This window comes from Hipposideros armiger, unplaced genomic scaffold (genome assembly GCF_001890085.2).
Source record: "Hipposideros armiger isolate ML-2016 unplaced genomic scaffold, ASM189008v1 scaffold_105, whole genome shotgun sequence".
Lineage (NCBI taxonomy): Eukaryota > Metazoa > Chordata > Mammalia > Chiroptera > Hipposideridae > Hipposideros > Hipposideros armiger.
In genome coordinates, this window is record NW_017731455.1 from 914,358 (window position 1) to 927,312 (window position 12,955).

Here is a 12,955-nt window from a genome sequence, read left to right on the forward strand (position 1 = left end):
GCGCGGACGCCCCGGGCGCGCTCCGCTCGCCCAGCTTGGCAGGAGCGCGCAAGGCCGCGCCCCGGGAAGAGGCGAGAGCTCGGCGGCCGGCGGCCGGCGGCGGGCTGGCGTGCGTCTAGCCGCCTCACGCGGTTTCGCTGCGCTGCAGAGCACCGGGCCTGAGGGCGCTCCGTGGTGGGTGGCGCACGCCGCGCTCTCTGCCCGCTCGCAGCGCCCAGGGCTGGCGGTCAGAGCTCCTCGGACCACCCGGGCGCCGCGCAGCCCCCGGCAGCCGAGCGGTTCCTGCCGACCGGGAGACGCCCCCTGGCCCCCACCCCCGCGTGGCCGGGTCGGAGGAGCGACAGCGGCGGGAGGAGGAGGAGGCGGCGCCGCCGGGACTGCCTCCTCCCCGCCCCTCGCGTCTCCTCCCCGCGCCACCGGGCAGGACAAGGGTACTGGGCACGGGGACCCCGGCCAGTGAGCGCCCGTGCCCCGGGGCCGCCCCTCGCGCGCGCTGTCTCGCCGCAAGCCGGGGCAGCTCTCGTCTCACATGGTGCTGGCCGCAGCCATGAGCCAGGACGCGGACCCCAGCGGCCCCGAGCAACCGGACAGAGATGCCCGCAGCATGCCTGGTGCCCCGGCGCCCCCAGCGCCCCCGGGCCCGCGAGGGATGCAGCCGCCACCGCCTCCTCCGCCTCCAGCGGGCCTACCCCAGATCATCCAAAAGTAAGTGGAAGGAGAGGGGAGCGGGGTGGCGGGGGTGCTCTTGGGGGGACACGCCCCGGGCGCCCCCTTCTGTGGCTTCGTCTCTCCTGTCCCTGCTAAACTTCGCTCGGCCGCCTTGCGTTTGAAGTTTTCCTCCCCACTCTCCCGGCAGAGTCGGTGTCATTCTGGCTGTTAGTGAGGTTGGGGACAGGAAAGTCAAGTTATTAAGGGAAAGTAATTTGGGTTTTCCTTATCTCCTTTCTCTTCCCTTCGGGGATGTTACTGGATATTTTGAACGAAAATAGCCCAAACTGGGGAGAAATGGACCAGACTGTATTTCATTTTTCTGGTCCCAAGAGGCCGCTGGAATGTATGGAGAGCCGTGTGTGAGTGCGCGCGCTAAGGGTGTGGAGGTGAAATGCCCCCACCAAGAAACCACCCTAACGGTGTCTCTGAAGTCTACCAGTGACACTGAGCGAAAAGGGTGGTGAGGTTTGTAAACATGTTTTGCTTTGCCCTGAAAGACGTGTTTACACTTTGCAAGAAGGCCCTTGCGAAGAGTTCTCAGCCGCGCAACCGTTTTCCATTAATGTTACCTACTATCTTGCGATTCGGGGACCGGTGCGACTTGGGTGGTGAATTTTCTAGCCGGCTTTCCCAACGCGTGAAGTAGGCTGGGGTGGTCCACAGGCCCTGAGAAGATCTTTCTTCCCACCCGGGGACAAAAAAGTAAAACGGTGATGTTTTGTTCGTTCTTTCAAGATTTTGTTCGACAGTTTGAGGCCTAGAATGCTGGTTTGAAGGATATTTATTCGCCTAAGGGTTTCCCTCAGTATGTAATGAAGGCCCCCAAGCTAGTTTAAGAAGTGGAGGAAATTCTGAATGACTTTTCGCTTGGGTGAAGACTGACGAAACTGGAGAAATACACACAAGTACAGCAAAATCAGTCGTATAGAACGGAGCAGACGTTTTTTCAGCGCTGCTGCATGGATGCTTTGAGTTACATAAACTTATTAAAATAGAGTAAGACAAATAACCAGTGATGGGATGTAAATGGAGGTGAGTGGTTCTTAAATGTGGTTATTACGACTGATTTATGTAAAACAGAGAATAGTGAAAATTCAAATTTGAATTTTCAAAGAATTTTCAAATTCAAAAGTCAAAGAATGCTGGTATCATATTTCAGAACAAAATGGTTCCCTTTTTTTGACTGGCAGAATACTAAAGCTCCATTTATGACAACTTTTTGCTTTAATTTGTTTTCATATAACTTTCAACTGCTAGCAACTTTCCAACTATATGAAAATGAAAATATTTTATATCGCTATTCTGTTCCTATTGTTTTGCACATTATTTCAGCTAAGACTTATTAAATATGATTGACAGTTTATGTACATCATTATTTAAAATTTCTCTTTAGTCTTTAATATAAATATAAACCAACAGAGAAAAAAGTTTTAAAACCTAAACTTTATTTACTAGAAAAAATGAATTGACCAGTTATTAATTGGGAAACATCTAATGTGCTTCTGGCCTGGCCAGTGTCTTGTGGCTTGAGATTATGCTGCACATTAAGTTTACTGAATTTGCTTTAGTATTGTAATCACCCTATATTTTCCTATCATTTATTTTTAATTAGGAAAAAAAACTAGGAATTTTATGTTCACAGAAAAATCTTTGTAAATGGGAACCTGATTATGAAATGTTGCCGTGTCAAAAATAAATGCCATTTTGTGAAAAATGGATCATTTAAAGTGTATTTCAGTTACCCCATATAACAAATATTTACTTTGTAAATTCATCCCCATTTTGAAAATTCCACCTCTGGAATATTTTACTTTTAAAAATATAAGACTGAGCTTTTCAAAGATGGCCCCCTCCTGCTAGAAGTCCAGGATGGAGGCCTCCAGAAGCGCCTGATAGCTCTGCCTCATTTTGCACTGGTGACAGATGGGTGTTCAGGAGCCAGGTCCAAGGTTGGTGAATGTGCCCATGGGATTTGATTTTTATGCGCTTATCTTTCAGTCTTTATAAGGATCATTTGGGGTTTGCGCTCCCTTCAGGACCCACTGAAATTCCACTGGAACCAGGGGTAACATGGGAAATGCTTTGCAGGTCCATCTTTAATGCGCTGAAACTTGAGCATGTTATTTTGAAACTACGTTTGCATAATTTAATCTGAGCAACCATTTTTCTGAAGTTATGAGGTGCTGTTTGCATCAGCCATCTTTGAGAAAATGTAGTGGGGAGGTTGCTCTCAGCCGCGAAACGAGCTGTCAGCCTCTTGATTTGGGAATTTTGTGAGCAAGGGCTTTGGATGAAATTCTTCTCCAGTGGAGCGCATATGAAATAAATTATATGGTGGAACCTGCAGTTTGTTTTTTTCTAGTTATTTTAGTGGGGTTATTATGTAATTTATAAGGGGAGGAGTTTTAATCTCTTTCACAATGATGAAGATATTAATCTTCATAATGCATAGCGTTTAAGGATTACAAGAATTTTTTTCCAGTTCCTAATGTCTAGGTTTACTGATTTTCATTAATAATGGCTTTCATTTCGGGTACAGTCAATGACAATTATTTGACTTTGGTCAAATAATCGCCACGAACATAGTAAAACCCAGTTCCTATTAATGTACCTTATATTTGGTCCTAAGAGAATTGTTGTGTACATTTATGTTGATAAACACATGAGGTGTGATGATTAATATTGAGACTGATTTTTGTTGTTTGTTTTATGGGAGCCAGTGTCTAGTACTCATGAAGACTGCATCAAAAGTTAATTTCTGTGGAGTACTTTTGTTCTACTCAGGGATATTTAGTTTTCTTATTATTGTATTCTTGATTTCAGTCAAGAATTGCTCATGACCTTTCTGCTCTTGTTAACCCCTGACCCCTGACCAATATTGGCATTATCTATATAGACTATCAGCAATGTTCAGACACATATTAACTCACATCTTATAAGATCTTTGTTTTAAATGTACATTATCTCAGTTGTCCAATGTAGGGGTATTATTGGATAAAATGGAAAGCATTATGTAAGCCATTTGGGCAACAAAAAATATAAATAACATCTTAAGAGGAAGATTTGGGATGAGTTCTGGAAATCAGAATAATTTGAGGACTTAAAGTATATTCTCCATATTAGCAGAAGTAAGACAACATTGACTGATGTGTGTCGGTGAATGTTTTATAAGGATTTATCTCCACAAACATTTACAGTATTTTATTTCCAAAAGTATTTTATGTTTTAACTTGTGCTTTGAAGCCAAACAATTTATAAGAAGTTATTTATTAAACTCTATGAACATTAGAAATTGAAATTTTCTGCTGTAAGTTTTAAAACTCTCTCCAGAATGAAAGCAAAGCCACTCAATTCTACGTGAAATGTTGAAGTCAATTGTCAGATGCAACCACTAAGTTGGTGAAAATTAACCAAACAAGCACACAAACCTTCATTGAGGTGAACACATAGGTGATTTTCCGAAATTATTTGATTTGAAGCAGAGTATTCCTGGCTAATGCATGACATCAGCTTGCATATTAAATTTGAATATACATGACTTATTTTTTCCTTTCCAGATTATTTTGATAAACAGTGAATAAAAATCACTTGTTAAAATTGAAAAAGTTTTGGTTTAGCATTTGATAAGCTAGTGTCGCCTGCATGTGTTTGTGACTTATGAAGATATAAATCCAGCTTTAATTTCTCAAGTTTGTCATCTGCATGGCGTTCGTTACACTGGCTGACTGTGTTTTTTGACCAACTGTTTTCAGAGCAAAACACAGTGATCCCCTGATTCAGAATAGAAAATGTTGCAAGTAGCCATTGTGACTGCAGGCAATTTTATAGACATTCTACATTTGAAAAGATCTCCATGTAACTCTTCAGGAGCCATAGGCAGGCAAGTTCTATGTGATGCCCACCCACTTTGATGGACATGCTGACAATCACGTCCAGAATTGGGGAGGGGGAAATGAGAATTTGCCCAAAAGGGATATTGCCTCACTCATACTTGGTCCTTTTCTGAAAAGAGGACGGAATTTCAAACATCTGTGCCAGTTTCTAACATGGGTTTGAGTCCATTTTTAGGAGAAACAGGGATACAATTGTAGAAGGAATTTTGAAAATTTTAAATACCATCTTAAACTGCCCGTAAGACAAGCATTCAGCAGGAGAAAACATCTGAGAGGATTAAGTGTTTACCCAAAACAGGAAAGAAGAGAGTGTGGGCTCTTTTCTAAGTGTTCTGCAAAGTTTCTATTCTAGAAAGCCTCTTAAGGGTATTTGTTTTAAAGGAAATTTTGCTCGAGGGTTTGTTGTGATAAGTATTTTTAGACAGTAAGTGTAGCCATCCAGTTATGAGTTTTTCTCAAATGTCCAAAGAGATCAGTATTATGAAATGTAGTACATTATTCCCATTAGTCATGGTAAATGACTGTACATATGGTGTACATAGAGCTGTTCTAATGCCAGTGCTGCAGGGAAAAGAAAAGGAGAAAAATTTTATCACGCATTTTATTCTTCTATCCACTCATTCTTTTGCTACCTCCTGAGCAGTTTATCAAATTAATAATTTTAAAAGCCCAAATCTGTCCATTGGAATGTGACCTCAGATCTGTTACGATCTTTTTGTCTTTCTTATAGTTACCAGGTGGAACAGAAACCCACCAGACTTGACTCACAGTGAAATGATCCCACATTATCCAGTTTCTCCCCCGCAAACCCCCTCCCCCCACTCTGATTTATTTTTCTTGCGACTATATGTTCTTGACTCCAGTTAAACTAATATTTCTTCCCTTTCCACGACAACTAACCCTCAAGCAGATGAACCAATATAGCTCCATTCACAGCTTTGATAAACAAGAATCCACAAAAATGTTGGAAATTGGGGTCTAATCAAGGGACAAATGGATTGAACTAAACACAGAAAGCAAGAATGGAAGAAGCTTGAGATGGTGGAGTTAAAACTCCAAAGAGAAATTCAGAGGCGTGTCTCCCTTCTCCCTTCATCACCCTGGTATCCCTGCCAGAAAAAAAGCTTGAAGGGGTCTCCAGTGCCGCAAAATCTCACTTAATCTGATTTTTATTTCCTGGCACAGTAATTACCTTGTTTGGGAAGGTATAACTGATAGGATTTTGTGTATTTTAACAGGGAAAGTTGTGGATTCACACAGCTGGTGTGAGTGACTGGTAGCTGTGTTTAGAATAGCGTTGTTGAAAAGTTTTGCAGAAAGTAAAGTGATCCGTATCCCAGAATCAGAGCAAAGACGGTAATTAGTGGTTTGTAGAAAGAAATACATGGCAATTCCCTTTCTAGTTAATGAACCTGGCTGGGTCCTGGTGATATGTGTGTTATCCTGGAAACCTAATATTGCTTGTTCCCACCAGTGAGAAGACTGGGAAATCCTGACTTTAATTAAATAGGCACATTTTTTGAATCAGGAATGTGAATTTGGTTTCCACCACCACCAAGGGGTGTTGGCGGTGGGCTGATGTTTTGCCCGGCTCAGTGGGTGGTCACTGTTTAAATTCCACCCAACTAAGGTTTCAGCCTTTGACATTTTCAGACAGCAAGTTTGGGGACAAGTCATCACTGTCAGCTGTTTGAGAAGGAGATGGAAGGGAGGGACCCCCTCGTTCCCCCAATATTTTCTTCGTGTGTGTTGGATATGATGTATATTGCTATGAATAGGATGCGTATTCTAATACGATAAAATCTTTACAGCAGCAGTAGTTAGAGCTGAGTTCCTTGATCCTCCCCTTTCCTATATTCCACCGGATTTTATAAGATAAATAAGTCTCCTGATGGTTTGCAAGGCAACTTTTCAACTCACTGACAGCAGATCTGTCAGGGAGATGGTACATATTGCCGTGAATGTATTTTATGGGCAAAAAGGGAGCCGTTAAGCAACTTGCACGAGGAGGTGTTAATAACTTGTAGCTCAGTTTGCCGAATAAATCTTCCCATGTGTTCAGGAACAAAAGGCTGAGGGTCATGCATGTGTTTGGGGGGTGGTTGTCACCCCATAAAGATAGTTTTCACGCCACTTTGCCCTTCTTTTCATGTGGGTATTTGCTTTAAGGATGCACAAGGCCATTTGCTGCTGCCCTTTCTTTGCACCTGCTTTCTCTCGATCATAGTAAAGACCCATCAGTTATCAGTTGCCACTTCCCACTCTAGCTCAAACCTGGAAACCTCCTCTCACAGCAGCCTGGACATCTTAAATACCACTTTTCAGTTTTGCAACTTGTCTATAGACTCTTTCCCAAATTTGTTTTTGGCTCTTAATTAGCTCTGCTCTTAAACCTGACTCCGAGTGTCCTGACACTGAAGGAGTGGATAAGGTAATATATATTTTAAAAATGTATTAATTCCACTAAGTTGCTTCTTTTGGTCTATTTGGAATTCGTTCTTGAATAGAACGATTTAGGATCTGCCTGGTGTTGTTAAGTGTAAAATGAGCATCTTTGCTCTAAATTAATTATTGTGTTTCTGACGAAGAGGGTCACAAAGGAAAAGAAAACCCTGAATTGGGAGTGGGTGACCTGGACAAGCCAATTAACCTTCCTAATCCAACCTCTCCAGGGATTGAAAATGATCGATGGCCGTTCTTTACAAAGATAAAATTATGGGAACCTCCAAGAATATTGCTGAGTGAGCATTAGTGTAGAATGCTCTCCCTTTCCTCCTGTACACCTGATAGAGAATATATCCTATATCAGTTATAGTTTTGCAATGGGCACAGTTACCTGTTTGTGAGATTGATCACTCATAAAAAGAGCAACAATCATTTAAAAAAAAGAATTAAATGCTTTCTCCGTTTGCAAAGAATTATTTGAATCAGTGACATAATTTTAAGTGAGAAAAGTAGACGCTAGTGTCTATAGAAGGACGTTTTATACTGTTTTCTAATCACTAAAATTTGTAATAAATAAAAATTATTTTGAAATAATTATCTTGGGACATTGAATACCTGAATTGGCAAAAAGAGTTCTGTTTTCAATTCAGAAGACAGGTCCAATAATTTTCACGTGTCTAAATTGGATTGTATTTAACACGGGCAGGTGGGAGTGTGTTTGGTGATGTCATTGTTTTTAGAGGCAAAAAAATGTAAACACAGGACCTGTGGGCGTCTTCTAGGAGCCTCGCTGCGCCGCGGACCAGACTCCATAAACCGTGACACGCAGTCAGAAGTGTGGGCTGCAGAGACGGCCCGCCCAGAGCTCGCGGCCTGAAAAACACTTTGCGAAGAGATCATGGTTGTCCAGAAGTTGGGCCTTAAGTTTCCCTGTGACCTCCTTGAATCAAAGAGACCAAATGTTGTTTGCAGAGCCTCCGAAGGACCGGGTCTCCTCGGGGCCCTGCATCTTCCTGGGCTAGCAAGGTCACTGATTGCTGGCGTTATAGAGAACCTTTATTTGATATTGGAAAATACTATTTTTGAACCTTCTGCATAAAAAGGGAGATGAGTTGTTTGAGTCCTGATTTACAGACTTTACATTATATACATAAGAATATTTATTGCAGCATTGTCTAGAAGAGCAACAATTTGAAACCACTTAAACGTGCCTCAACTGAGAAAATAAATCATTTGCATGTAATAATAGTGTGTAGCATTCAAGCATCAGAACAATGCTGTTATTTTATATTTATTAATATGGAATATAAACCATATAGTACTGTTAACTAAAAAAAAAATCACACACAGCGTGTATACAGGGATCTCATGTTTTTTAGGAAAACTGGGTATGATTGTGTGTGCGGATGCCTGCAAGCCTGGAAAAAAAATCTAAAGAACAAATGTAACAATGTTAACACTGGTTCTAACTCCAGGTAGTGCAGTTATTGTGGTTTGTCTTTTTTTTCTTCTTTTGTATACTTTCTATATTTTTTGTCAGTGAGCACGTATTAACTTTATAATTGGAGAAAAGAAAACTTTCCATTTTTTAGAACAAACATAGGAATAGACATTTCCTATGGGTATTGCACTGTCTTTAAGGCTGAAGTACCCAGAAGTGTTTTAGATTTTAGACCTGGAAGGCATCTGAGAGCTGCTGCAGCCCAGCCCTCCGGGTTTTCTCGCTCTGCAAGGCAAGTGAGCATTAGAGAAACCAAGTGAACTGTTCAGGGTCTCATAGCAAGGTAGTGGTCAGGTTGGGATAGGAATCCTCATCTTTCTGTTGATGGTGTTTTCTGCTAGGCTACCCTTTTGTAATGGGGGCAAGTGAAATGGAGAGCATTTTTAAACTGCTTATCCACAGGCACCCTTGGGTATGTTATCTCCTCCCCGTTTGTCCCCCGTAGGTTTTTGGGCATGTGGCGTAGACTGCGTCTCCCCGCGGCAATTCAGGCTCTGTTCCATCTGCCAAACAGAAACCGAGCATCACATTTCTTCCCACTCTGAACTTTTTGAAAGTCAGTGGCATACCCATACATCTGAGGAAATTAATCGTAATTAAATAATTTTTTTCCTAATAAACACTAGATTTCTAACTTTTTCCAATTGTCATAAAAAAGTCTCAGGTATTTTTGAAAATCCCCTAGTTTTGCATTTGTTTATGATGTCTCTTTTAATGCAGCAAGGGTACCCACCTCTTTCTGTTCTTCATGACCGAAGATTTCAGGCTAGTTGTCTTGTAAAATGAACCACGACCTGGACATGTCTGTTGTTTCTACTGACCAGATTCAGGTCAAGCATTTTGGCAAGGGTAGGCAGTGGGTGATGTGTGTTCCGCTAAGTCTGATTCCCTCGTTTAACATGCTCACTGCCAGATCACTCCAAAATAATGGGACATTGTGATAAGGGACTTATCTGTGGGAGTGATACGGTGAGACCCTCTGAATACCCTGTTTCCCAACAAACTTTCATCTTATGGTTTTATCTTTTAATTTGCCTATATTCTAAAAAAAAAAGGCCTTTTGATGAAATATGTGGAACTGAAATGATAGCTGCGTATCCCTTTAGAATGGATATGGTTAAAATCTGACAGCCTTGCAAATATGCTTGTATTGTACTAGCCCATAGACATTATCTGGAGCCTTTGGATTTTTCTAGTCCTGCCTTGATGGGCCAGCTACTTCCTACTTAACCTCTCTAGCAGGCATTCTATCCCAGGCTGCGGTAGTTTTTAACGTCCATACAAAGTGACTATAAATTCCTTTGAATGCTATTGGCAGTGAGTGGATGCTAATGTAATTTTTGCTAGCTCACACCATTTTTAGACACCCTATTGAAGCTATGTCGACTCTTTGCAAAAAGAAACCTTTTATCTTCCTTTTCCAAATCACTATATGAAGCCGACTTTAAAAATTAGACTGATGACTTGCCCTGGAGCCTAAAGTGGGTGAGTCCTGGAGTTGGTCTGTGATGACCAGTTTGTTCATGCTTTTTAGATTTAAGTTACACAGCTATTTTTGCCTCTTCCAGATTAGTACTCTTATTTTCATGCAGAAAATATGTATGGGTGGGGAAAGTGGTGTGGAGAAGTGAAAAGAATCAGGAGCAGGCTCTGTGTTCCAGAATCAGCTTAGCCACCACTAACCCTGAGCCTCAGTGTTCTCATCTGTAAAAGGGAACAATAAGGTAAAGTGAATAATGGTTAGCATTCATTGAGGGCTTCCTGTGTGCCAGCTACTATTCTAGCACTTCGTGTATGTTTAATCCATTTAATCATTTAATCCAATAGTAATCCTGAGGTAGTGCAGTTGTTTCCCCCCATTTTACAGATGAGGAAATCAAGTCACAAACTTACAAGGACTCAGCAAAGCTAAGAAAAATACTATTTATGAAAGAACAAGTGGGGATGGGAAAATGTTATGTAAATTTAGGTAATCATATCATCTCTGTAAATGTCTGTGTCCTCAAAATAATTTCTAGGAAACCCATCATTTACAAAGAAAATATTAGAGCACAAATTACTGAAATAAATTTGAAAGATCAAATTTAATTTGAGACAAACTAAGCAATCCAATTAAAACCTTTTTTATTTTTTTGGGTTTCTACCCCACCCGCCTTTTTCTTGTAATTTAAGTATGCCTTTTGGTTTAAAGTGAAATCCATATCCCAATTTAAATTCCACGAGCAAATCTGACATTGGCATTGATTCACTGTCTTACTCTGCTTGTTATGCATGTTAGGCAAGATCTGAATTTGATGCTCACTGAGAGTATATAAACACTTATAATCCTCTCAGCATGTGCTAAAATAATAACAGATAGGATAGTTTGATTTGCAAAGTGAGCGTCTGCCAAGTTCTACTAGACCATTTCTGAACCAATTCAGAAAACCAGGATTCAGCAATGATTCAAGTGTCCTAGGTTCCTATTAATAGCAAAAAGAATGCCTGACTTGAAACACGGCCACATCAAGCTCGCTTAGTCTCCACCAGATGTACTTCTTGAAAGGTCTTAGCAGACATTGTTGCAGGTGTTCTTTTGCTTTAAGAAACCAGGGTCTGTAAAAACCAGACTTAATAGAATCAATAAATCAGAAAAGGATTGTTTGCTTTTGACCTGTGAAAGGGTTTATAGTAAAGACCCTTTAAGCAGCAAGTTTCTCAGTGTGTTTCAAATAAAAATGTAGTAATGTAGAGGTCCAATGGTAATTTTTAAAACTTTGTTGTCTTTTTACAGAGGCATAATTGAAATCTAAGCTGCACGTGTTTAAAACATCCCTCAAACAATCAAGATAATAAATATTTTTGTCACACTCAAAAGTCTCTTTATGCCTTTTATGATTTATCCTTCTCACTTGCCCTTAATCCCCGCTCCTTAAACAATTACTGATCTGCTTTCTATCACTATAGATGAGTTTGTGTTTTTTAGAACTTTATGCAAATAGAATCACAGTACTCGTGGTTTTCTTTTTCTTTTTTTTTTTTTTGGCTTGGCTTCTTTCACTCAGCATAATGATTTTTTTCAGAAATAATATTTTTAAAACTTGTGATAAAATACACATAGTACAACATTTATCATATTTACTATTTTAAAGTATAATCAGTAGTATTAAGTACATTCATAATGTTGTGTAACCATAACCACTATCTAGTTCCAGAACATTTGCATCATCCCAAAAGGAAACCCTGTACCCATTAAGCAGTTATTCCCCATTCCCTCCAACCCCTCCCTCAGCCCCGCTGCCCCCGGCCCCGGGCAACCACTAATCTGCTTTCTGTCTCTATGGATTTGCCTACTCTGGACATTTCATATCAGTGGAATCATATAACACGTGGCCTTTTGTATCAGGCTTTCTTTTACTTAGCATAATGTTTTCAAGATTTATCTGTGTTGTAGCATGTATCAGTGCTTCATTCCTTGTTACTGCTTAATAATATTCCATTGTACGGGTAGACAACATTTTGTTTATCCATCCATCTGTTGGTGGACTGGGTTATTTCCATCTTTTGACTATTGCGAATGGTGGTACTCTGAACATTTGTGTGCAAGTTTTTGCTTGAACATCTGTTTTCAGTTCTTTTGCGTATAGTATATCTTGGAATGAAATTGCTGCGTCATATGGTAACTCTATATATAATTTATTGAGGAAACTCCAAACTGTTTTCCAAAGAGGCAGCACCATTTTACATTCTCACCAGCAATGAATGAGAGTTTCAGTTGCTCCACAACCTGGTCAACACTTGTTACTGTCCTTTTTTTAAATTATGGTCACCCTTGCGGGTATAAAATGGTATCTCACTGTAGTTTTGATTTGCATTTCCCTACTGACTAATGCTGTTGAGTATCATTTCATGTACTTGTTGGCCATTTGTATATCTTTTTTGGAGAAATGTCTATTCATATCCTTTGTCCATTGTTTAGTTGAGTTTTTTGTCTTTTTGTTGTGAAATTGTAAGAGTTCTTTATAAATTTTGGATACCTGACTTTTATCAGATATATGATTTGCAAATATTTTCTCCCATTCTGTGGAGTTTCTTTCAGCATAATGATGTTAAGATTCATCTTTTTTTTTTTTGTATATACCAAAAGTTTGGTCCTTTTTATTGTTGTGTCATATTCCATTTTATGGATATATCATAATTGTTTATTCATTCATCTGTTGACGAATACTTGGATATTTAGGTTGTTTCCAGTTGTTGACTATTACAAATAAAGCTGGTATAAACAAATGTTCCTTTGCAAGTTTTTTTCCCCCCACCCAGTTCTCTCCATTATCATTAATCTCTCAAGGGAAGCTACAAAAACAAAACAAAATGATCACACATTGATCTAGGCCACATTGTAAATCCAAACATTGGTGTGAGATTT

The 12,955-nt window shown here is 40.3% G+C and overlaps 1 protein-coding gene across 1 annotated transcript in view; it reads left to right on the plus strand.

Moving 5' to 3' along the window:
• The first annotated feature begins 425 nt into the window (after positions 1-425).
• Positions 426-12,955, plus strand: part of RBM20 (RNA binding motif protein 20) — a 191,062-nt gene continuing 178,532 nt past the window's right edge. The window contains exon 1 of the mRNA XM_019646590.1: positions 426-705. Coding sequence (XP_019502135.1) covers positions 530-705 — 176 coding nt within the window. The 5' untranslated portion in view covers positions 426-529. The remainder of the gene's footprint in view (positions 706-12,955) is intronic.